At 37.4% G+C, this 27770-nt stretch overlaps 2 protein-coding genes across 2 annotated transcripts; both read left to right on the top strand.

Moving 5' to 3' along the window:
* The first annotated feature begins 10793 nt into the window (after positions 1-10793).
* LOC138144078 (olfactory receptor 13C9-like) lies at positions 10794-18160 on the top strand. Its single transcript, XM_069065382.1, has 2 exons — positions 10794-10825; positions 17263-18160. Exon 2 carries the CDS (start codon positions 17291-17293, stop codon positions 18158-18160), a length of 870 nt encoding a protein of 289 aa, XP_068921483.1. The 5' UTR covers positions 10794-10825; positions 17263-17290.
* Positions 18161-25326: 7166 nt separating this feature from the next.
* LOC138143443 (olfactory receptor 13D1-like) lies at positions 25327-26268 on the top strand. Its single transcript, XM_069064685.1, has one exon. It carries the CDS (start codon positions 25327-25329, stop codon positions 26266-26268), a length of 942 nt encoding a protein of 313 aa, XP_068920786.1.
* Positions 26269-27770: the final 1502 nt, after the last annotated feature.

Consider the following 27770-nt stretch of genomic DNA (forward strand, 5'->3'; position numbering starts at 1 on the left):
CTAAACTACTACTACTACTACTACTTCTCTCCCTCTCTCTCTGTCTCTCTCTCACACACACAATTACTGAGAGAGAAGATTTAAACACTGTAAGTACTAAGTTGTGAGAAGTTCAGATGACAGAGGTCTATATTCTTTTATTAGAACACAAATGCCTATTTACATGGCAACCTCACAGCAATAACACTTTATAGTGTGTACAAGGCATAGCATATAGAACCATAAAATGTGAGTAAGATAGGATCTGTACTTTCAATAACCCCAATTCAATCTCTGGTTAATGACCTCCAGGGATGGAAATTCTCTATCCACTAAAGAAACCCATTCCATTTTTGGATAGTACTAATTGTTATAAAATTTCCTACATGGAGCCTAAATCTTCCTCTCTACATTTATTTAACTCAACTTAGTAGCATTACTCAGAGTATTTCTCTATTGCTCAAGACTGACTGATCAGTACATGAATGGTCTTCAATTCAATTTACCTTTTCTTGAAACATTGCTTTCCTTTCATTTTCAGCTTCAACTTTTTTCAATCTTCTTTTGAAGATTCTTTAGCTGATGGGCTCCCAGAGAGTCAGTCCTAAAAGGGAGATGCATTACTCCAGGATGTTATGGTTATTTACATCTCTCATAAAGCTGCTGTTATAACAAGTAAAAGACCCTGCATGTTCAGGACATATTTATTCATGAAAAATTATCAAGGCAGTATATTTAAAATATTATTGCTCACAAATGAAGCAAGAATGAAGAAAAGACAGAGTTGTATAATTTAAGGTTAAAGACAATTTCATATAGCAGGAAGCCCAGACAGTATCACTGACTCCATCATGGAGGCCCATTTCAAAAGGACAAGCCATGGGCTCTAGAAGGAACCTTAAATCCCTGTTTGCTCTTAGGGATTTATCTTGTCCCTGAAGTAATTTAAAATTGTGGCTTGTAGAACTTCAAAACTTTTTTTTAGCACTTCACGAACAATGCCCTAAAGACCTAATTACATAGAAACCATTTTCTGAATTCCAATGGAAAAATTATCAGGGATAAGTGTTTGTTCCAGATAACTTAATCCACCTCATGATAAGGATAAAGAATTTCCTCTGCATCTATTCTAATAGTTTTGTCCAAACTGCTTAGTTTGCCCTCTCAATTTCTTGACCCTGGAGAAAAATAACCTGAAGCCCCAGATCTTAATTATTTGCAGTAATGGGACAGAACAGTGCTAGAGATAATTCAAATCATTTCCATGCAAATCAAAGGCACTCTGAGGATTCTTCTCACATTCCCCAAATTGGCAAAGATGGAAAAAAACCCAGAAATAGTCAATGTTGGAAGAAGGAAGCCAGCCATAATAATACACTGTCAGTAGGCCAGTGAAATGGTCTAACAATTCTGGAGAGCATTTTGGACTTAATGCTTAACAAAGAGACTAAGCATCCATTCCCTTTGACCTATAGACCCCAATATTGGGCATATATCCTGAGAACAAAGATAGAAAAACCATCTCATGTATAATAAAATATTCATAGCCACATTTTTGTGATAAAACAAACAGAATGAATATTTGAATTTTAAAAACCTATTAAGAAGATTATTATTTACCAAGAATTTTCCTAAGCACCAGGGATGCAGAGGAAAATCAAGATAATCTCAGTTTTCAAAAAGTTGACAGTCTAATTGAAGGAGGGAACACATTAAAGAAAGTTTAGCTTGATAGAAAGACTTGGAAATCCTAAGGCAGTATCAGTTGAGGTAAGGTCAAGGTTCCAAAGTCCATATAAGCTATACTGAAAGTTAAGATAGCAGTAGGACACAAAGGCATGGCAGATGGTAAGACCTGGAGTATTTTAGGAAACAGTAGCAGCACAGATGTTATATATTCTGTGATGAAAGAAATGTAAAATAAAATATATCAATATGAATAAAACCATTTTAAGGTGTCAACAAAACTAGGGTATAATATTTAAATCTATTTCTATTGAACTGATTTTTTTGTTTTGTATTGGTTTGGTCTAAACTTATGGCATCATCAGTTAATCGGGAGCATCAGTGTCATATTAGTCATCAGTTAATGGAGGCAGTCTCAGTCTCTGTCCATTAGAACAACAACTCATCCACAAATTAACAAGCATTTCTTACGCACATACTCTGCTCCAAGAACCTTGCTGAGCCCAAGGAATAAAATGAAAAGTAAATAACATTCCCTTTTTGTTTTGGACAGCTAGGTGGCACAGTGAATAGAGCGCCAGCCCTGGAGTCAGGAGGACTTGAGTTCAAATGTGACTGTAGACACTTCACACACTTACTAGCTGTGTGACCTTGGGCAAGTCACTTAACCTTAATTGCCTTACCTTCCCCCCTCTGAAAAAAGAACAACAAAACATAAAAAATACCCTGCCTTAAAGGAGCTTGCTTTCTCTAAAAAAAAACAAAATGAAACAAAACAAAAAAACCTCTGAATTGAACAAACATCAAAAAAATTCTTTATGTATATGAGAGAAAAAAGGTTAATATGTAAAACTTCAAATCTCTTTTTATTGCTTGATCTTATTAAAGTTTCTTTCAAATTATGTTCTGCTTGTTTGTGTTTCCTTTTGGATTTCTTTCTCTTCTGTGCATTTAAAAAATTATCCAATGTAATGCCACATCTAGGTGTGTATCCCAAAGAGATCATACAAATGGGAAAAGGACCCATATGTACAAAAATATTTGTAGCAGTTCATTTGTGGTGGCAAAGAATTGGAAATTGAGTGGATGCCTATCAGTTGGGGATGGCTAAATATGTTGTGGTATATGAATGTCACGGAATACTATTTTGCAATGAGAAGTGATAAGCAGGTAGACTTCAGTGCAACCTGGAAAGACTTTTATGAACTGATATTGAGTGAAGTGAGCAGAACTGGTATAACGTTGTACAAAGTACCAGTAACATTGTGTGATGACTGATAGATTTATCTCTTTATAGCAATGCAAGGATCTAAGACAATTCCAAAGTACTCATGATGGAAAATGCTGCCAAGATCCAGCAAAAGAGCCATATAGTCTGAATGCAGATAGAAAGCATGTTATTTGCTCTCTTTCTCTTTTTTTTGTTTGTTTCTTCTTTCTCATGGTTTTTCCCATTGCTTCTGATTTTTCTTTACAACATGACTAATGTGAAAACAGGCTTAATATGAATATATATGTAGAACCTATATCAAATTGCCTACCATCTTGGGGTAGGGGGATGGGAGATAGGGAGAAAATTTGGAACTCAAAATAATATGGAAGTGAATGTTGAAAACTAAAACTAAATAAATAAATTTTAAAAATTATCCAATGATCTTTTTTTCTTTTCTTCTTTTCTTTGGCAACTCTAGAGCTAACTCCTCTCTCCCCCAATGAAACCTTCAATAAACAAGAAAAAACAGTTTACCATCTAATGGGATAGAATGTGTGTTGCATGTGTGTATGTATGTATGTATACACACATATGTATGCCTATATTATATATATGCATATATGTATAGAGAGATAAATAGTCATGTACAAAATACACACGTGGGAAGGTAACTAGAAAAATTCATGAGGATACTAAGATGTTAATAGACTTGCCATGGTCACATAGCTATTATATGTATCAAGTCCTGGAACAAATAAAAACTGTGGGTTGAGGAATAAAGCATCTTTAACTGAGATAACAGGTTAGCAAACCTACCACCCTGGGGGATGTCCAGTGGATTTCCAACCAAACAGATCCATGAAAAAAAATTTTATAGTTTAAGGAGGAGAGGGGGAAGAGATAGTATGAGGTAGCAAAGTCTAGAGACCCCAGTGACCCTTGGCAATCTGAGCAAGGAAAATCACTTCATTTTGACTGTTTTGCTCCTCACACCATGAATCCTAAAGGAAGGGGACAAGGACACTAGAAGCTGAGATACAGCTTGAGTAGAATATATGTATTGAGTTGGGCTTGTCACAAGGAAACATCCTTGATTAGGGGGACATGGTTCAGTTTAACTTAATCTCATTATCTTAAGGGTAAGAATGTAAGGACATTAGTGAAATTTTAATGTTATCATGATGACTAAGAGGTTTAGGAAGTCCATATTACAATTAGTATTAACAATTTTCTGTCATGTTAACTTCATTATGTCATTATGTTACTATCATTATATTAATAATTATGTTGACAATTTTGTCATTTAGGGTTGCCTCCAAGCCCAGGACCCTGGTCACAATGCATCTCTTTTGCATTTATATGCATATATATGTTACATTTGGGAACTGTATAATATTTCAAAGAATGAGGAAACCAAACTTTGAAAAACTAGAGAGCAGGAAAAAAATGTCACATTTCCTAATCTTGTTCTACCAATTAATTATTACTTTGAACACCACTCCAAGTTACAGAAATATGATACCACTTTCTTTGATTAAAGCATAATATTAGTCTAGCAGGCTTACTAGAGATTTTTACTCTTCTTCCTAGCCCCTTCTGGATAAGGACACTTTCTCTCATAATCACAACTTCCCATTGTCACTTCCAGACTATCCTTCTAAGATCATCATCCTGTGACCTCTTCTCTGAAGTTTTTACATTCATATTTATCACAATTCAGATCTTGGTGAGTGTGATCTATTGAACTCCAGATAAATCTCTCTCCTTTCTCAATGAGTTTAATGCTGTAGTAGCAAGCACCCTAGCATACCTAGGATGACTGCTAGCGCAGATTCTTTGATATGCTTGTTTTTTTTTAGCAATTGGGGTTAAGTAACTTGCTCAAGGTTACACGACCAGTTATTTCTGGGTGTCATGCTAAGTATCTGAGCCTGGATTCAATCCCCAGGTCATCCTGACACTGGGGCCGGTGCTCTTACTTGCTGAGCCACCTGGCCGCCCCTAAGCAATTGGGGTTAAGTAACTTGCTCAAGGTTACATGACCAGTTGTTTCTGGGTGTCATGCTAAGTATCTGAGCCTGGATTCGATCCCCAGGTCATCCTGACACTGGGGCCGGTGCTCTTACTTGCTGAGCCACCTGGCCACCCCTAAGCAATTGGGGTTAAGTAACTTGCTCAAGGTTACATGACCAGTTGTTTCTGGGTGTCATGCTAAGTATCTGAGCCTGTGGTAAAACTCAGGACAAAGAAAATTAAAAGGAGTTTATTCTAAGTACATCAAGGTACATCAAAGTACACATTGATGAGATGGTCACTAAAGATCAGCAATGGCTTCAAAGTGGGACCAGCTTTTATAGGCAACTTTAAGACAATAAAGATGGATCCACCTCAGCAGAGGAGGTGGGACCCTTGCATCTCAGTTCCTCCCCAAGGTAATAAGAATGTGACAATTTGCAGGTATCAGTACGAAGGTCACAGGTAGGGGGTGACTTTGCTATATGACAAATATCAGGGGGACTAGGTAATGCTTCCCCCAACACAGATTGACAAGCAAGACTGGGAATGATGGAATACTGAGTCAACATAACTTTCATAATAGAAATGAAAACACTGAAAATTAATTGGATATGTAGGGTAGAAGGGTGAGGAATTGATGATAACACTGAAATTTCAAAACTGAATGATTGGAAAGATGATGTCATCCTCAATAATAATAAGAAAGTTAAGACTTGGGGAAGATTTGGGGGAAAAGATAATGAATTCTGTTTTAAACAAGTTGCTTCTGAGATAGCTATGAGACATACAATTCAAAAAATTCAAATAAACCTTGTATTGAAGACATAATATTGGAACTCAGAAGAGAGATTAAGGCTTGATTTATGGATCAGGAAAATTATCTGCATATAGATGATCATTGAACACAAGAAAGGTGATCAAGTAAATGGAATAGTACTGGGAGAAATGGAAAAGGGTGCCAGAACAAAGCCTTGGGGGACAAACACAGTTGGAAGTATGATGTAGATGAAGATCTAGCAAAACAGACTGAGGAGTGATTGAGTAGGTAGGTGTAATGGTAATGGAATTTAAAGATTCCCCCTGTATTGGTTTGGTTTTCGGGTTTAGTGCTAAAACCCAGAGCTTGTGAATCCCACTTAATTTTCTCTGTTCTGTGAATGTTTTTGCCTTAATTTGTCACTGAATAAAATAGAGAGTAACTATGCTGGTATTCTGAACCTTGGAAGTTGCCTTTGCTTGGCATTACAGTAGGAGGAGAGCCAAGATAGAGCAGTGTCACAAAAACCCAAAGAGAAGAGGGTACAGTAGAAGATGACCAACAGAGTAAAATTTTATAGGCTTCTCAGGAAGGCAATTAGATTTGTCAGCAAAGAAATTATTGGTAACTTTGAAAAGAACATTTACTATTTTTTTTATTATATTATTTAAAGCCAGGTTGCAAAGGATTTGAAAAAATATGAGAAGAAAGGAAATTGAGATACTGAGTATTTTTCAAAGAGTTTAAGGGAAGAAGAAATAGAGGACAAAATCTATTGAGGATGGTAGGAAAAAACAAGAACAGTTTAAGGATAAGAGAGACAGGTATGCAGGAAGAAGATGAGGAGTCAGAGAAGGAAATATTGAAGAATAGAGAAAAAAGTGGGATGATGGTTGGGCCAATTTGCTGAAAAGTACGAGGGGAGGGAGATTGCATCAAGGGTACCTGTAGATGAGGTGGTCTTGGTAAAGAAGTCCAACTCTTCATCAGAAAATGGAGTGAAGGTGGAGTGAGGGATGATGTTGGAGAAATGTCATATGAGTAAAGGGGGAGAATAGAGATTTCATGCTGGTCAACCTTAAATTGTTTGGTGAAGCATGATGTGAAATTCTCACTTGAGGCTTGAGGACAAATGAGAATGTTTGAAATAGCAATGGTGAGTGAGATAAGGAATGTGTTAGAATGGAGTAGAGTTGCCTTGATACCATGAAGGTCTAGCTGCAATTAAATAACATAAAAATTAAGTGGACCCAATCAGCTTAGTTTTGTGGTGTTCTCCAGTTCCATCCAGTAGCACATGAGTAGGAATGAAGGGAACAGATGCTTATAATTCAGGGTTGAGTTTGCAATGATCATCTAATTGATCTTAGTTCTTTAAATCTTACCCCACTCTGATCCATACTCTACAGAGCTTCCTATCCTAGTGATTTTCCTATCTTTACAACATCTCTTATTGAAATCCCCTCCCTCTACTCACACAACCAAAATCCTTGCTCTGGCCCTCATCGCCTCTTTCATGGACTATTTCAATACACTTCAAATTGGTCTCCCTGATAGAAAAGGAAACTGAGACCTAGAGAGATTAAGTGACTGGTGCAAGGTTACACAGTAGTATGAATTTAACTCAGGTTCACTCACCCCACATTCTATATGCCAGATGGATCAGTACAGGGGACTAAAAAGCACTCTTATTAAAACTGTTATACCCAAAACACTAGCAAGAACCAAGTAACAATTTAGAGTTGAACCCTTTATTGTCTATGTTGGCTGATCAGGCCATGTTGGCTGATGGAGCCCTTCCCCAAATCAAAAGCAGCGAACCCAGGCAAAGCCTCAGCTTTTAAAGGGATGCCACATGGCCAGTGGTTAGATATTACATAAGCAGGAACTTGCAGGGGCTAAAATCAGCAATTGGTTAGTACATTTTGAAATTCCCTTGGGCGCCAAGTCTCCCTAAGTGCAGCTAAAGTTGGCAGCCAGCCCACCTCCATAAAGGAGAGCTGGCCAGGGGAGAGCGGAGCTAAACCTGGCAATCTGCTCACTTCCCTGGGGATGGGAAAGAATGGGGCCAGATACAACATTCCCCACTTCTTATGTGCATGTGTCAAAACCTTGACACAGCAGGGGTGAATTATACAGGTCAGTCAGTTCTGTTCCCAAGGGCTGGTAGTGGGGACCCCTAGCAATTAGCAATTTGACAAAGTTAATAGAGACTTAACAAATTGTAGAAAATGATTAATCAGGTAGGATCCTATAATCAGAGTCATAGTCAGGAGGAGGAGGAGAGGGCCAGGTACAACATTTACCCCACTTCTCATGGAAAGAGTGTCAAATCCTTGACCCTTGACCCAGTATGTTAGGGTCACATTTTCTCATTGGTCTTCTGGTTGAATTTCTCCAGGAAAGAAGCTGTCTCAGTGAAGGCCAGGTCAAGACTCTTGGGAAAGCTGTCTGCATCTGATGTCATCTTTTACAGATCCCTTGGCTCAGAGGAGGGGAGATCTTAAGATGACTAGAGTTCATACGTACAATATGTACATGCTGGCACAGCCAGCCAGACCTGATGAGAGTTCTCAGAAATATGATTGAACACCAAGGGTACATATAAAGGTCCAGTTTTCTAGCCATGCAAGACTAGGTTCAAACAGTATAAACAAATAGTTCAGTTTTCTTAGCCACACAGAGTTAGGCTCAAGCAATAAAATAAGGTTTTCTAACAATTTTACAAAATGACATGATTACATTAAGTCAGGTACACAATTACAGGTCACCAAGATAACCAAGAAAACTTATATACAAACTATTTGTATCCCAGTGACCTATTTCATTTAAACAACACTTTTGAATCCCAGATGTCTCATGTAGTTACAGAATTTAAAAAGGAGTTCTGCTTTTCCAGTTCAGATCTAGAGGTGACCAGATAACTCAGACTTAATATAAAGTAGCACAATCACTTAAGATTAGTTCCATATTTTGAAACTACAGAGAATTTTCAGTTTATTTATTCTTTGTTATTTCCATCTTTCCTAAATCTTATACCTGGTATAGGAATCTTTTAAAATGTGGAAATCCTTTAAAAAAATGATTTCATCTGTCCTTTGTAAAATTATCAAACAAATGCTTTAATAAAGTAACATTAGTTTCACCCTTACCACTATCTTATACAATCCTTGTGCTAAAATCCAAACCTCTGATCTTATTCCCAAACATGCTCAAAGCTTGAATTTATGTCATAGAAAATTTTTAAAGTCAATTTTTATACATCTATATTTAATTCTAGGAGTCTTCTAAGTCTGATCCTGTTTCTCTACTCAAACTTCACTATCCTGGTCAATTAGGCATGTATTTCATTACATTTTGCCTTATTACTAATAATCTCCTTCTTTGAATGATATTATCTCTACATTTATTCATTTATTTGGCCCTGAATATTACTTCTTAATGAACTTGCTATAAAAGAAAAAGAGGGAAAATGTCATAAACCTTGCCAGAAGGAAAACTTCCTTAGCCCTGTTTGGATCCAGGCATGAGTCATTTCTGGTAGTCATTTAGATAGCTAAGTGCTTAAATGTGCTGAAAGCAGAGCTTAGGCATAAATAGGTGTGTGGGGGCATTCCTTTTCAGAAATAAAATGCAGAATTGAGAAACAAAGTCAGAGAGAACCCACCTGGGCAGTGTCCGAGGTTGTCTCCAAACTTTTCCAAGCACAGACATCCGCCTTGAGCAGTTTGCAGTCTGCAGCCTCTGCCATCCCGTTATTGGCTTTTATGACAATGGATTTCTGTAATTAAGACTCAGAATGATAGTAAAAATTTACAGTCCCCCAAATTATTAAATAGCAAATAAATATGGACTAGTGTCCTTCAGATAGAGCCATCTAAAATTTGATTGAGCTATTAACCACAAATTCAAGTTACAAATCTTTCTGCCTTCCCAAAACTTTCTCATGCTCTCTCAACATACTTAACCATCTAAAACTGATATCAACTATTTGGAAACAGGAGGGGCTAGATAAACCCCATTTGTCTCCAAACGTTCTTACCTGCTTTGTTTAGCTTTCCATAAATAGACTTTCATAAATTATCACACAAGACCTTTGAAAACATCTTTTCTAAAGGTATTTTTTCCTCAAAGACAGTTTGAATTAACATGGTGTTAAAAATGGTATCTTTCTTTTCTCTCAACTAAAATATCTCTGATTTAACTAAATATCTCTAATTTAATTATTGCAATCAATTGTATTAATACCCAATTGGTCTTTCATCACTTTGAAATTACAAACCGGGGTTCAAGCACAGGCACACCAGCAACCCAAACACAGGCACCCAAGCACCCCATCATTTCCTGCTTAAACAGATGGAACCCAAAATCATTTGGGACAAGGGATGAAGGTCACAGCTTTCGCAAACTGCTTCATGCTGAGGGAGGACATAGAACTGTCTCTGTTTGTAGGGTCCCACCATTTAAGAGGCTGGGTCTGTAGCCAGTAGCTAGTGGCCAAAACATGGTTGAAGCCAGGTCCAGGGGGTGGTGGATCATGGTCTCGGACAGTGAGGGGTTCTCAGCCTGAGATGTCATCTGCAAGTGAAGGGTGCTGAGCCTAGAAAACACAAATCTAGCAAAGAGATTAAACAAACAAGGGCAAAAAAGGAGTAGGAGGAAAGTGACCAAAAGTGGGTGAGGATGGGCTAGTATAATCCATTACTAAGACTATTCCATTTTCCTCTATATTTCTACAAACTATATAAACAAGATACTTCATAAGTTATTATGCTTTTACTAACATAACTATACTGCCTTAGACAATAGAAGTTTCTGACCTGAACCTCACAACTGAATAGTAGACATACATCCTTGTTTCACCAAGCTTGTTTATCCTCTGATTATATTCACTCTGGAAGAAAGAGATACTTCAGAAATCAAATCTTTAACATATACATTCAGTTACAAATGTTAACTTTTGCTTAGATCATGGAATAACTACAAATTTAGATCAAAACAGCAAGATCTCTTCTGCTTTACAACTCATTAAACTTTTATGAAGAAAGTTAGTTGAAAACTGTTAAAATGATCTTAAGCAGTTTGTATAACTTTCTGCACGTGTTCTAATTGTGAAGGAAAAATAATACTAGATTTTCCAATAAGCTAACACAAAAGAGCTCATATATTTTACTGACTATGTGCTCTGATTATAGGAAATTTTCTATAGAAGGAAAATAACACTTTAAACATCAAATTTCACCAATCACAGTTTAGAGCATTTTTTTCTGTTCCTCTGACAGTATAATCTCACCTTAACAACTTTTAAACTTTAAGAGAAACTGCTTCTCTTACAACATAAATAATATAACTGTTTATCAGTAACACAATTATTACGTTAAATGAAATATCATTTATCATGGTAAATATCAGCAGTATTATTACTATTTGTTTGTAACCCAATATAACAGCTTTAAATAATCAAATTTTATAACATAAGAATCCAATTCACATGCAATACAAACCAGATTTTGAAAATTGCTGAAATATCTTTCCTACTTCAAAATGTTTATTTTAATTTCACTAGCTAAGCAGACTTTCAGAAACACAACACAACCTTAGAAAGATGACAACAACATAATAATTAAAAATGACATCTAATGATTATACAATAATTGATCTTATCACTCCTGGCATCCATCAGGTTGGGTCTTGGATGGCAACACGGAATGCTGTTGATCTTGCTGGGGCCTCCAAATGTTGTACCCAAAACACCAGCAAGACTCAAGTAACAATTTAGAATTGAACCCTTTATTGGCCATGTTGGCTGATCAGGCCATGTTGGCTGATGGGGCCCCTCCCCAAATCGTACTAGGCAAACCCAGGCAAAGCCTCAGCTTTTAAAGTTAAGTATTATATAAGCAGGAACTTGCAGAGGCTAAAATCAGTGATTGGTCAGTACATTTTGAAATTCCTACTGGTGCTAAGTCTCCCTAGGTGGAGCTAAAGTTGGCAGCCCACCCACCTCCATGAAGGAAAGCTGGCGGGGGGGAGGGTGGAGCTACACCTGGCAGTCTGTTCGCTTCCCTGAAGGAGAGCTGATTGAGGGATGGGAAAGAATGGGGCCAGGTACAACAAAACCACCAATTCTTTTCAAAAGTAAATAAATACAGATAAGTAGGTAATTTGAATTCAGTAATGTGTGAATGTATTACACTTTCTAGGCTTGAAATTGTGTTTGATTTTTCATTTTATTCAGTGTTTTATAACTAATCAATAATAACATGTTTCTTTCCCTCTTGTCTACCTTTCATTTTTATTAAGACATTAGCAAATGTTTTAAATGTCTAAAGATATCATAGGATCATAGATTTACAGTTGGAAGAAGCTACAAAGCCATCTAGTCCAATCCTCTTATTTTATAGATGTAAATCTGAGACCCAGAGAAGTCATGACCTGCCCAAGATTATAGAGGTAGCAAGAGAATGAGGTGAGATTCAAACCCAGAACCTGGAACTTCAGAGTCTAGTCCACTGATTAGAATTCTCATCAGTAGTCAGGACGGGAGATATTAGTACTGGAGTCATCATGATTGTTTATGAGAAGTAAAGTTGCAATGGAGAGAGTGCTGGCCTCAGAGACAAAAAGATCTGAATCCAAGTCTCATTTCTGACACATATTGTCTTTACGACTCTGGGCAATTTATTTAACAATTGTCTTAGATTTTCAGTTGCTGAACAAAGTCCTGACCAGTGTTAGTACAGGGAATTTCCTTGCTCCTTACTGCTTTCCACTTACTCCACGGGCAAAAATCCAGCAGTCCCAGATTTTCAGTTTCAGTTCCACAGATTTATAGTTTCTTTTTCTTTTGTCCATATCTAGACAATCATATTCTTCTAAGCAAGATTTTTTTGCATAAAGATAGGTAATATTTGTAAAAATAGAAGAATTCTTGATCTTTCAGGTTTCTGATATCTTTGAGAAGTCTTCTTTAAGACAAGAGCCTAATAGTCACTTCCAAAAAAGCCAGAACTGTGAATGAAACAAAAAATAAACAACAACCCAGAAATCAAGTTGGGATAATTAGGTCTGTATAATATACAAAAGTTAGGGGCATAATATTCTTCTGGGTACACGGAAGATCCTGAGTCACAAGTTGAAATTGCCTAAGGGAAGGAGTAGGTCCCTGAAAGGAATGTATGAAATTGTTTTCTCAAAGCAGCCCTGGTCCTCCATAGCTTAGTCCCAGTTTTAGGACTATGGAAAAGCTAGAGTTCCACAACTGAATGTTCTGTGAGGTTGGCTTCATAGTCTCATGTGTGACTCCTTTCATGTAACAGAAGCCTAAGCCAGGTCTGACTGTACTACATCTCATCTTGTTCTGGAGAAGAGAGAAAATAAATCTCCCCAGTGAGAGTGTTCATGGAAACCGAGTATGTTATTGGTGCTGATATTTCTGAGAATCTTGTGATCGCTTAATACAGTGTTCCGGGAGAGGAACCCAAAGTTTATTGGGATTATAAGATGCTTTAGGAATCAAGTCAACAGCAGAGAAAGAGGTAAATAACAAACACTTGAAGGTAAATGGAAGTTTTGAGTTTCTCTGATCACATCTAGAGTGTGTTTTTATACTTGGCCAAGTGAAAAGAATTATTTAGAAAATATCTGGAAGCTCATTACAGGCTCAGATTATTAAGAATTTCTGAAATTCCAATGTAGTCTCAGGAGATTGCTTACCAATCAGCAAAGTTTTATGGTCAGTGTACTCAGTCTTAATGATCACTAAGCTATTGAGGTGAATTTACTGATTGTGTAACCATCATTTTTCATGTATTGAATCTGCAGTAAGGAGGGTAAGAGGTTAATGACACAAGGAAAAGCTTCAAAATATCATCAATGGCCTGCTGAACATCCTCACCCAAATGTCTTATGATCTTCTCAAACTCAAAATGTCAGTGTAGTAGAGTGAGAAGAATGGCTTTGGAGAAAGAGAACTTTGGTTCAAAATGTCTCTTAGCCTTAATGTGATGCCTTAATATTCTCCCGAGGTCTCAGTTTACTCAGTTATAAAATGAGGACAGTAGACTCCTGGAGTTTTCAGAATATTTGAGCTCTAGTTCAGTAATACTATAACCTTCAATCCCGTGATTTTGTCCCCCCACCCCCAAACTCATTCCTATTGCAAACTTCTCACCAAGACCCAAAGATGAATGAGGCACAATCCTTACCCTGAAGGAGTACACAACCTAGCAGACATATCAGGTAAAAGATAGCACCAGCCAAGACCTCTGAATAATTATCTTAAATCTCTATTTTCCATGCAAAAGGGATGCTGAAAATTGTTCCTGAGAAGAAACAGTTTTAAGGCTATGACATTGTTGACAGGAATACAAATAACGATAGGTTAAATTAGGCTGTCAGTAGTAGCTAGGCATTTCTGATTATTCAGAGGCAAAGGAAAGGAGCACAGAGATACAAGTAATTATACTAAGGAGGTGCAAAGATGTACAAAGGGAAGTGTGCCTGCTCTCCAGGAGTTTCCAGTCTGATACAAAGGGAAGAGAGCGCAAGATTTGGAGTCAAAGGACAAACATTCAGACCCTAGTTCTTCCATTTACTACCTTTAGCAACCTCTAGGCCTTGGTTTCCTCATCTATAAAATAATGGCTTTGTACTGGATGAGTTCTAAGGGCCCCTCTAGGTCTTGTCTATGATCTTATGATAGGGTTTACCCAACAGGTCTAGAAAACAACACACTGTAAGATTGAATGCAAAGGAGGTAAACATCTCTGGGAAATCTTAAAGAGGGAAAGAATATTTTTATTAGCTTAATTCATAGACAAGTTGGCATATGAATTAGACCTTAACAATGAAGAGAATTTCATCAGTGAGGCAGGACTGCGGCCCAAGTATAACACAGTGCCTGGTTCACAGTATGTGTTTAATAAATGCTAGTTGACTGACTAATTGGCCTGCTTTTGTGCAGTGTGGTGTGAAATAGAATAATGAGATTGAAGATAAGATAGTAGCCAGTTTGGGTCAAACATGGATTATGTGAAGAGGAGACTATGAGAAGAGGAAAAGTAAGCTATAATGCAATTGTGGAAGGCCTTAAACGCCAGGCTGAATAGGTTGTAGTTTATCTTTTAATGAATAGGGAAATTTTAAAAAACTAAATGATATAGTCAGAACTCAGCATCATGAAGTGTATTTTCTTAATTACATGGAAGACAGATTGGAGAAGAGAGGCAGGTGGTAGGGAGATGAGTTGAGAAGGCTATTATAATTACTGCTATTGTTCACTTGCTTTCATTTGGGTCTGACACTTCATGACCCCATTTGGGGTTTTCTTGGCTAAGATACTAGAATGGTTTCCTTTTTCAGCTCATTTTAAGTTGAAGAAATTGAGACAGAGTTAAATGACTTGTCCACGGTCACACAGCCAGTAAATATCTGAGGCCAGATTTGAATTCATGAAGACGAGTCTTTCTGACTCTAGGCCCAGGACTCTATGCACTGTACCACCTAGCTGCCCCATGACAAAGCCAAAGCTAGAGATGATAAGAGCTTCAACTAGTGAGTGGAGAGGAGATGAATGGGGAGGATGTTACTGACAAAGAGTCAGCAAGACTTGGCAATTGATTGGATAGTTGGATAAATGATTGGATAAAAGTGAGAGGTCTGGAAGAATCAGAGATGCCTTACGAGGCTCTAAGCCCAGTTGACTAGGAGGGCAGTAGTGCAATCAGACAAAAGAGAGAAATTAGGAGGAGGCACAAGTCTTTCCTGATTCCCTCAGCTGCTCATAACTTCCCCTCTACCATACACTGGCCCCTGCATTACCCCCTACTTATGTTGTTTGTAATTACCTCAGACCATTTCTTTAAAGTTCCTCTAAACATATATGCATTCTCTCTCTCTCTCTCTCTCTCTCTCTCTCTCTCTCTCTCTCTCTCTCTCTCTCTCTCTCTCTCTCTCTCTCTCTCTCTCGATACACACACACACACATATTCTGTCTCCTCTGATAGAATGTAAGCTCTTTGAAGCAACTGCTGGTACATTGATACACAATAGGGGCTTAAAAATGTTTGTTAATTAATTATCTAATTTTCCTCTCAAAGAGAACTCATTTAAGGACAAGTAGCCTATATTTAAAGATGTACCCAAGTAGTACTCAAATTTCTACTCAAATAGTACAATCTTTTTTAAATATTATCTGAAAATATCCTAAAGACTTTTGACAATGGAGACTTAGTATGAGTCCATTCTTTTCCTTCATTAATTGGAAGTAAAAATCACCTATAACCTCTGACCAACTCCTGGAAATCTGGACTGTAGTTAAGTGGATTGATTGACTTAATCCACCCCCATCCTTATACCTATGTATATATTATAATATGTATATATTGTCTTCTTTAATAGAATGTGAGTTCCTTGAATCAGAGATTGCTTCACTTTTGACTTTGTATTTTTGCCTCAACACCATCAATCATAGCATTCCTAACTTCCACCTAGACATGACTCAAGCATTACATCCCATATAATGAGTTTCCCAATCCCTGTAACTGTTGGTGTCCATCCTCTCTAACTACCTTGTATTTAATTGTCTTATATTTATTTTGTACTCATTCTGTATATATTTTATATTTAGTTTTGTGTGTATGTGTATGTATACACACACATATATTTAGTATCTTCTGATAGAAAGTGAGATTGTGATTGTTTCATGTTTTTTGTCTTCGTATTTCCTGTACTTGACACATGTAGATGCTTATTAAGTACTTGTGAATTAATTGACTGATTTTTGGCCATGATAAAAACTTATGGACTGAAAGGTGCCTGTACTAAATAGAAAGTATAAAACATGGCACACACAAAATCCCTTCTATTCTAAGATTAGAATGAATTTGTTCCCTGTTATTGCTTTTCTGATTTCCTGGACTCTGGGTCTTTATTATCTGCATAGAAACTGAGAATATGGCTCCTTCCTCCCCTGATTTGACCACTTGGTTACCTAAACCTGACTTCTATCTGCCCAAATTATCCTAACTCTTCTGCAAATTCTGCCCCATTTCAGCCTAGAAAACCCACAGTGACACAGATTTAGACCCTAACTCATCATAGAAATTCCACAGAATAGTTTTCCATGTCTTGAGGACATGTCTATATTCATCAAATCTAACGTGCTTCTATACAGAGGATTCTACACATTATCTACTAATTCAGACAGCCCTCTGACTTCCTTCATGGCAACAATCATATCTTATCTTTATATCCACCATTGCATGATGCTATGAACATATTGTCCAGTGCTTACCACCATGCCTAGAGCATAATAGATACTTAATAAATGTTTATTGATTGATAATACAGCCTCAGTGAGTCCTTTTTGAATATAATTGAACTTCCCTTTCAACACAGGACTGATGTACAGCTCCCAGGATAGATTGTGTTGTTCTTCCTTGACAACACCTTGTTCTAATAGGTTAATTCCCCCTTGCTAAGCTTCCCACTTCCCCAGGGACTAGTCACTAAGCAACCATTCTTTTCTGTCCAAACAACTACAGGTGAAAGAAAATTTAATGGAAGGACTCAAGTGGACATCCAGGAAGGAGTATTATTCTACTATTAAGGGGTTTTCAGAATACCCAAAGATTGAAATGTTCATCCTTCTTTTATGTCTGGTGATGTACATGGTCATCATACTGGGGAACAGTATTATAATTATTCTGTCTGTCCTGGATTGTCACCTTCACACACCAATGTACTTTTTCCTCAGTAACCTCTCCTTCTTAGATATCTGTTGTACAACCTCTTTTGTCCCCAAAATGCTGACAAACTTCTCATCAGGGAGAAGAACCATCTCCTTCTCTGGGTGTATGATTCAAATGTATATCTCCCTCGCCATGGGGTCCACAGAGTGTGTGCTCCTAAGCACAATGGCCTACGATCGGTACATAGCCATCTGTAATCCCCTCAGATACCCTATGATCATGAACAAGAGACACTGTGTGCAGCTGGTGGTTACATCCTGGGTTGTAGGTTTTCTTAATTCAGCTATGGAAACAGCTCTTGTAACAGGGTTGCCTTTCTGTGGGAAAAATATAATTGATCATTTTGTTTGTGAAATCTTAGCCATGCTAAGGCTGGCCTGTGTTGATATCTCCTTGAATGAAATTGTTATGTTGATAGACAGCATAACACTTGCATTCTCCCCATTATTGTTAATTATTATCTCCTATGTTTTTATTCTCTCTGTCATCCTGAGAATTAACTCTACAGAAGGAAGGAAAAAAGCCTTTTCTACTTGTTCTGCACACTTGACTGTGGTGACTGTCTTTTATGGGACCATCCTCTTCATGTATATGAAGCCCAAGTCCAAAGATTCAATTACCGATAAATTTATCACATTGTTCTATTCGGTGGTGACCCCCATGCTGAACCCCATCATCTATAGCCTACGGAACAAGGAGGTGAATGCAGCTGTGAAACATGTATTAAAAAGACTACCATTCAAGAGGGGTCCATGAGATGCTTAGCCCTGATCATTAGTCCCTTTACCTCAATACTCTGATATAATAAAGGTAAAAGTTGAGTTGATATTGTACTTAGAAGGTCTGGGGTTTTGTCTTCTTTATTTTTGGAAGAGAAGAGCTTCAAATAAGCAAAACAAAAGTACTAAAAATGAACCATCATCCCCTAATTTTAATATGAATTTTCTGTGACATATACCATCTGAATTTTTTCAAAGTTGATAATTGGTAACAAAAAAAAGAATGCTTCCTTACCAATGCTAGCTGCCTCTACCCAAAATCAAAGAGATTCCTTGCTCATATTGAAGGGCACCAAGTAAAATTTAGCCTTTCTTTTGAATTTATCCAGATTAATTAACTCAACAATAATACCTTTCTCGGTCCCAATCCCCTTCCCTACAACGTCATCATGGTTGTACACAAGACCATGCACCAAATGGGATGAAATGAAGACCTTCTCCCCCACTTTATCTATTTGATGATATCAAATTCCCTTTTCAATACTACGTCTGGGAATAAAGAGATCTTTTTCCTATTGACTTCCTGATCTTTACAAAAAAAAAATTAAAGAGGCTGAGAGGTTAGCAAAACCCAGTCCAGAAAATGAATCCACATTAGAACTGAAGGTAAAGATGTCATCCAAGTAAAGATATCAGTAAGACAATAGAAAACCGGGCTAAGATCAAAACTAGATGCTTCCAAAGGTAACCAATCTAAAAGGTTAAGTGGGAATCTATGACTTGAACCTGAGAGTAAAAGATTAAAAGTGGTAGAAAGGAAGAAAATCCACACAGAACAAGGCTAGACAGTACCACAGTGGAGGAGAAGTAGAATTGACAGTTGCCAGTTTCTGCCAAGCAAGATGTCAGCCTAACAATAGGGTTTCATGGGGCTGTTATGATAACAGTGCTATTTATCACTCTTCTCTGTCCATTCACCTGTGGGCCCAGACATTTTCCATCAAACAATCAACCCACAATCATTTAAGTGTTTGCTATGTACCAGACACTGGGTTGCATGCTAGAATACAAATATACAAAGTGTTCTCATTTTGTGAAGCACATAACATAAAAATATATACAAAATAAACACAATTTATGTAGGGGGGCAGGGTGGGAGGTACTTGAAATTGGCAGAGATCAGAAAAGGTTTCACATAGGAAATAGTGTTGGAGCAAAACTTCAAAGAGAACTAGGGAGTCTAAGATATGGAACTGAGGAGGGAGTGCATTCCAGACATGAGAGGCCTTGAGGGGAAGTAATATATAAGTCTGAAAAGATAGTAGTTTGGAGTCAAACATGAGGGGGTTTAAAAGTCAAACAAAACACTGCATTTGATCCTATGAGTCATAGGGAGAAATAGGGAGAAACTGGAGTTTATTGATCAGAAGAATGATACCAAACCTAGGCTTTGATAATATCAGCTTAGCAACAGAGTAGAGGGTGAATTAAAATGGGGAAAGACTTGAGGCAAGGTAAGAAATTATGAGATTACTGCAATAATTCAAGCTAGAGGTAATAAGGGTTTTAACCAAGGTGGAGATCATATGAGTAGCGAGTAGAGGGGATAAGAAAGATGTTGTGGAGGCAGAATCAATTAGCCTTAGCACCTGGTCAAATGTGTGGTGAAGAATAAGGAGCTAAGGATGAATATAAGGACATACACCTGTGTGCAAATTAAAGCATCTGGCCACTGATCTGAATGTTCTCGTCACTTTCCAGGCTTATGTGGAAGCACTCATTATATCTTTGGATTTAGACGTAGAAGGGAATAATCTCTTACTTTAAAATTTTAAGGTGAGGAAATAAAAACTCAGAACATATTTGCTCTGACCAAGATCATATATGTAATACATAACCGCTTCAGGATCCAAAACACAATCTTCTAACTCCAAATTCAATGCTTTCCTCCTTTCCTCATTTTGTCTCCTACAGTCCAACACTCATCATTTAGAGACCACCACACTATTGTGGTGGGCAGCTAGCTGGCCCCGTGGAAAGAACACTGGGTGTCGAGTCATAAAGATTAGAATTCAAGTTTGGCCTCAGACATTTATTAACCGTGGGACTTTGAGCAAGTCACTTAACACCTGCCTATATAAAACTGGGGATGGAAATAGCAAACCACTCCAGCATATTTTCCAAGAAAACCCCTTGGACATTCGGTCCATTGGGTCATAAAGAGTTGGACATAACTAAGAACTGGACAACAACAATACTATTCAGAGTTTTTATGTCATGATAAAAAAGACCTATTCTTGCTCATTATTATTAAATTATATTATTAAAGGAACATGGAAGACAAGAATACATAGGTATCCCAAAAGGTACTTTTTTAAAATAATATAGGCCCTCTCTCCATTTTCAGGGCTTTAAGAAGGCTTAAATAAATTTTAAGAGTACTAGCTCTTCTATTAGTGATGTAAGTAGGATAAACTACATTTCCAGATACAGGACTGTCCTAGATATCAAGAGATGGAAATATTTTAAAATAAAAGATCAGGGGGTATATACCTCCTCACTTTGGATTGAATGGAGGATAATTTTCCAAGGAGTTACTTATGTCAAAAGAGGAAAGATACAAGAACTCCTTTCTCTTTGCCTCTACAGTCAAGAATCCTTTTCAGGTGCTATCCAGTGTCACTTCCCTTTAGTTCATAGGCTCCATCACCTAGGTTCTGATCTTTTGGTTTGTGGTTCTTCTGGCTCTACTACCATAATTATAGTCTCTAATCCCAGATGAAGCCTCCATCTTTATCCCTCTCAAACTTTTCTTTTGGTATCCAAAAGAGCAAGTTTCTCAGATTCAGAGCTTTTGATCCAAGTCCAGAGCACAACCCCTTATACGAAGAGTAAAGCCATGCAAATGAGGGTTGATGAGGAAACCCATTATGTTAACCTGTAAAGATTTTTTTGAATCTCAGTTTAGTAAATGAGTATATTAGTTCTTCCTCCCAAACATATGTCATCTACAAATAGAATAAGTAACAAAATCATTGATAAAAATACTGAGGAAAACATGAGAAAGAAACAGAGTTTGGGGACAATTTAGACCTACTTTTCAGACTCTATTTGAGATCTCCCTTTAAGCTGGCCTGAATCTGGTGGTCATCACTCACTGGGTCCAGTCATTCTATCAGCAGCAACCAAAGTCAGTCTAAACACACTACCATACATCTCTCATTTTCACCACAAGAAAAGTATTGGTCAGTCTCACTCATGATCAGAAATGCCTGGGGCAGCTAGGTGGTGCAGCGAGTAAAGTGCTGGCCCCGGAGTCAGGAGGACCTGAGTTCGGATCCTGCCTCAGACACTTCACACACACACACACACACACACACACACACACACACACACACACACACACACACACACACACACACCCCTAGCCATGTAACCTTGGGCTAGTTACTTAACCCCAATTGCTCTCAAAAAAAGGCAAAAAAAAAAAAAAAAGAAATGCCTAAAGGCTGGTCTAGATTAGGAGCAGGACTTACGCCACAGTAGAAATCAGTGTGCATGACAACTATAGGTAAGGAATTGACAAGGGACCCATATATGGAGAGGATGACAATTCTGATTTAATATGCTTCACATCTGCCAGTTATTAGACAGTTACCTAGTATTTTTTAAGCATCTATCATGTCACCAATGACTGTGCTAAGCACTGAAAACACAAAGAAAGGCCAAAAAAATCTCTATATTAAGGTAGTTCACAATCTAATGGGATTGGGGTTGAGGATAACATGCACACTATGTACAAACAAGATATATGCTGAATTTTTGTGAGAAAAGGTGCTACACTGAGGGAGGATGAAGAAAGGTTTCTTGATGTAGTCTGGACAAGTTACTTAACCCCAATTGCCTCCAAAAAAGGCAAAAAGAAGAAAAAGAAAGAAATGCCTAAAGGCTGGTCTAGATTAGGAGCGGAACTTATGCCAGGTCTTAAATTAGACTGAGGCAATACCCATTTAGTGATTTAGGCTTAATAAGAAATGAGGCCGTGAATGCCCTCTTTACCTAGTCAAAAAAAATCTGATCCGGGAGAATTTCTGACCAAAACAGAAATAATTGCTATTTACATTCATTCTGGGTCAATTAGGGCCCAAACAATGACCCAGTAGGGTGGGGCCTGGGATCTACTATTGGCCAATCAATGAAATCTTGAGTAATTTGGGGTTTAAAAAAGGTTTCAGGGATTAAAATTTAAAATCCCTTTGGGCAGAAGATCTCCCACTGCATCCTGGGTCATCGCCTCTTGTCCTGCTTTATATCTGGGTACTGGACTCAGTTCCAGAGAAGAAAGAGAGGCTGGTGACTTTGCACAGCCCTCCCTCCATCCCCTTCACTTGCATGGCATGGCATCACCTCCCTGATGTCATGGTCCTCTTTCAGAGCAAAGGGCAAACAATGACCACAACAATAGCGACTGTAGCTGAGACCTGGAGGAAAGCAGGGAAACTAGGAAGCTAGGACATGGGTTTGAGAGAGGAGAGAGTTCCAGGAATGACAGATAGCAGGTGAAAATACTCGGAGTCAGAAGATGGAGGCTCTCGTGAGAAGAAGATCAAGGAGGTCTCTGTCACTGGATGGCAGAGTATATGGAGGAGGAGTGAGGTAAAGGAAGACCTGAAGGGTAGGAAGGGGTCAGGTTATGATGGACTTTAAAAGACAAACAGAGAATTTTCAATTTATCCTAAAGGCAATAGGGATATACCACAGTTTATTGAATAGGAAAATTATATGATCAGATATATGTTTTTGGAAGACCACTTTGATAGCTGAGTGGAAGACTGAGAAGTGGAGGGAGAATTGAGGTAGGGAGACCAGCCAGCAAATTAATGCTGTAGTCAACTTTTGAGGTAATGAAGACCTTCACTAGGGCGGTGAATGTGTCAAAGGAGAAAAGTGGCACTCTCTTCCCAGACAAGCTAAAGAAATGGAAGGGTGGGGTGGCTAGGTGATGCAGTGAATAAAGCACCGGCCCTGGAGTCAGGAGAACCTGAGTTCACGTCCGGCCTCACACACTTAACACAAAACTAGCTGTGTGACCTTGGTCAAGTTACTTAACCCCAATTGCCCTACCTTCCCCCTCCAAAAAGCAAAAAAAAAAAAAAAAAAAGAAATGAGGGGGATTGGACTGAGTTATGCAGACAATTGTGTTAGTCCCTTGCTGTTTGAGTTGGCCAAATGAAACCTGATGGTCTTTCTATTTTTCATATTATTTATTGTGACATCAATTAAAACAGCATGATAAGTTTTATGTAATTAGACTTGTGACTTACTATCCGTAAAGCATTCTAAACTTGTTAACTTCCACATAGTTCCTACATACAATTTTAAATTACTTCAGGGAATACATAGAGTCCCTAAGGAACACTGGGGTTCAAGGCAGTGGAATGGTGAGGGGAGTTAAGTTAGCATCTAGAACAAATGGTTGTATCATTAGAACTTTCCATGGTCTGCAGACTGGAGCAAACATTTAGGATATATGGGAAAAAATAGTGCTGGTCTCTTTTCTAATTAATGTCATAACATTGGAGGGAAAGAGACAACATTCTGTAAGTCTGGCAATATCTTGAAATATTTCTAAATTTAAATTATAAGACTCCAATTCTTTATCCTATGACATGTATTAAGTATGCTCTCAGAAGAAAGATGGTTATATAAACAAACCTTATTAAAATTATTTCCATCCATATTGAAGCCTGGAAAATGGAGATGGACAGAAGTGTGCTTGATGCTGTTTCAAACCACCAAACTGTTATTGGAAATGTGTTTAAAATAGTTTCTTTGTTTAGAAAGGTGGAATAACCAGCTAAGTGGCTTGGCATGAACACAAAAGGAGCTCTGGATCTCACACTGGGAGGTAAATAAAAATTTTTGCCTGTAGAATATGGGAGGTAGAGAAAAGCTTTGTTGAATAGTTAGGGGTAGGAATTGGATTATAAGGAACTACAGCATGACTGAATGATGAGTAAATTGAAGACAGCCCATCTAGAAGTTTAGCAATGAAGGAAAATAGATAGAGAGATGATAGCATGACCAGAAGAGAAATTTCCTTTAAGAAAAAGGAAGACCTGAACATATGTGTAGGAAGGAAGTATGGAGAAGGAGCAATCAAAAAGCATGAGATAATTGCTGGGGCAAACCCTGAAAAAGTATTGGGTCAAGATGATAGAAAAGTTAGTTTTATTAAGGAGTAGGAGTGCCTCTTCCTCAAAAATAAGGAAATAAAAGGAAATTACATGGAGAAATTCTGAGGAGAGGAGAAAAATTAAGGAATCTCTAGTGGGAAGATATTATCATTACTTAGATCAGAAATAGAAATGTACTTATTTGAACCAATGATATGTATTTAATTTCAGTTAAAAATACTTCTATTAATTTGTATTTAGGTATTTTATTAGGTGGTAAGATGGGAATAAAGGGTGTTTAATTTATGCCTCCTATATTACCATTTTACAAGGAAAGGTGAAGTGTATGTAAAACATAATTAATACATCTTTAACAACTGCCAAGCACTGTGCTGTAAGGTTGTAGCCAAAAATCTGTGTCCTAGTCTTGACAGTGCCTTTGGGTTTAAGGAAGCTTATTTAACACTCTTTGAGTTACAGAAAATTTGTAGGGTAAGGAGATGGTGTTGGGAGTGTCAGTCAAGATGTGAGAAAATGTCAGTATGAGAAAATCTCATTGTATAAATACTCTACAACAATGCAAATCAACCAATCATCTATCATAAGCTTAGAAAGTTTCCTTGAGTCACTGAAAGGTTATGTGACCTACCCACATTCACACATTTAAACTCTATCAGAGGCAGGATTTAAACACATATCACCCTCATAGAATTATTGTGAAAAATCAAATGAGATAAAAAAGATGAAAATATCTTGTAAATTACAGAGTGACAGATACAGACAGAAATTTCATTACTGTCTATTTGTATTTATCCTTAGTTATGCCATCGTGTACTTGGGATAATACGTCCTCTACTATGTGGACACATTTCATTGTCCTCTCCTACACATCCTGTAGCGCTCGGTGTAAGACCACGCGGGAAATGATTCCATATTATCAGAAATGTAAATCATTGTTATGATACAATTTCAACTTCTATGAGCTGTGTCCTCCCCTAAATCCTGCAGGTTACCCAGATGCAATACCATGGACAAGGGGAATTCCACAGCTGTGACTGAGTTTTTCCTCGTTGGACTTTCTCATTACCCAGGCCTCCAGATATCACTTTATGTTCTCTGCCTGATGATGTACCTGGTGATCTTATTGGGAAACAGTATACTCATTATCATCGGCATACTAGATCCCCGCCTTCACACTCCCATGTATTTTTTCCTTGGGAACCTCTCTTTCCTGGACATCTGTTATACATCCTCCTCTATTCCTCAAATGTTGGTAAATTTTATGTCTGAGAAAAAATCCATTTCCTTCACTGGCTGTGCACTACAAATGGTCATTTCTCTTGGCCTGGGCTGTACAGAGTGTGTGCTTCTGGCTGTGATGGCTTTTGACAGGTATGTTGCCATCTGTAATCCCCTAAGATACACCATCATAATGAACAAGGGACTCTGTATCCAGATGGCAACTTGGACCTGGGTGTTAGGCTTTCTGTATTCCCTGCTACTCACTCTACTGGCTATGATGAGACCTTTCTGTGACAACATCATTGACCATCTTACCTGTGAGATCCTGGCTCTTCTCAAACTTATCTGCGGAGACATTTCCCTCAATGTGTTTATCATGACAGTTGGAAATTTTGTTTTCTTAGTCATCCCTCTGCTGCTCATTTTCTTCTCCTACATCTTCATCCTCTCTACTATCCTGAGGATCAACTCTAGTGAGGGGAGGAAGAAAGCCTTTTCCACCTGCTCAGCCCACCTGACTGTGGTGATTTTATTCTATGGCTCAGCCCTTTTCATGTATATGAAGCCCCAATCAAAGGACACTAAGACTTCTGATGAACTGATTGGCCTGTCTTACTGGGTAGTGACCCCAATGTTGAACCCTATCATTTATAGCCTGAGGAACAAGGAGGTAAAAGAGGGTATTGAGAAAGTCCTTATGAAAAATCTGTATTTGAGGAAAAAGTGAAATGTTTCAAGGCTAATAGTACCTTTATTTCTTTGTCTAGGCCATTGTCCTTTATAGTTTGTTTTTATTGCCTGATAAATTTGGTAAAATTACTAGGATTCTTTTAAAATATGCATATTTTCTAGATAATTTAAAGTATATTTGTATATTCGTTCAAGTAAACATTTATTGAACACCTAAAATGTATATTTCACAGAACCATAGAATATCAAGGTTCAAAGGAATCTAAGAGACCACACAATCCATACAATTTATACCTGAAAAAGAAACGAGAGCATACTCAACAAGTTGGTTAGTCAGCCTTGGCTCAAATATCTCCAGTGACAGGAGATCTTCCTATCAGTTCATTCCACTTTTGTATAACTCTAATTGTACTGGCTATATAGAGCTATATAAATGCTTATCAATATTATGTGGTAGAGTAATAATAATAATGATATTGTAGGGTATTATTATTTAATATTAAAGCTCTTGAAATAATTGAAGATGGTACTTGTGCCCCCTGTTATTAAAGGAGAGAATACATGTATTTGTGTGTGTGTGCTTTGCAAACCTTACAGTACTATATTAAAAATTATTATCATGATTTTCTCATTAAAATTTTTTCTCCTTAAATTTTTTCTTCTCCAACCTAAATATCCTCAACTTTTTCAAACAAATATATGGCAAGAAAAAAAAGAAATTTACAAGATAAATTTATTTTAAAAGGAATAGCAAGCTGTACATAATGGATCTGCAGTTTCATGTGCAATCATCTTTTTGTTATCCTATTATGTTACTGAAATGCTTGTTTTATTTCATAAATTAAAAATAAAATAAAAAATTTTAAAATGATCAAGATATAATAAAACTGTCCCCAGACCTTCTGTTTTATTAACTCTATGACTACTGATGATAAAAAGGTTCCAGGAAAATATGTATCATTTCCCTTTAATAGAATATGAGCAATTTGTCCTCATTCAGTCCCTAATGCTTGCTAATTCATGTTTACTTGTTAATATTTCTCTTGACTCATGTTTCTGTTTCAAGATTTCTATTTGGTTCTGTTTTTTTCCACAGGGTTTTTTGAAAGTCCTCTATTTTGTTAAGGGTTCATTCTTTTCACTCTAGGATTATATTCAGTTTTGCTAGGCAAGTTATTTTTAGTTGTAAACCTTCACCACTTCATATACTTTGCCTTCTAGAATATTGTATCTCAAGCTATATACTCCCTTATACTGGAAGTTTTAAATCAGGTGTGATCTTTAATGTGGTTCCTCAGGACTTTATTTTTTTCCTTTTAGTTGCTTGCAGTATTTTTTCTTTGTCCTAAAAGATTTGGGCTTTGGCCATAATGTGAGTTTTCATTTTGTCTCTCTCTAGTTCAATGATTCTTAAGTTTTCTCTTCTCCATCTGTTTTCTAGGTCAATAGCATTTGATATGAGGTGCCTTAAATTTCCTTCTTTATTCAGTCATCTGACTGTATTTTCAAATTTTTGATATCTCATTGAGTCATTAACTT

This window comes from Petaurus breviceps, unplaced genomic scaffold (assembly GCF_028583685.1).
Source record: "Petaurus breviceps papuanus isolate PSGF00001 unplaced genomic scaffold, PetGlider_PUasm1.0 138, whole genome shotgun sequence".
NCBI lineage: Eukaryota > Metazoa > Chordata > Mammalia > Diprotodontia > Petauridae > Petaurus > Petaurus breviceps.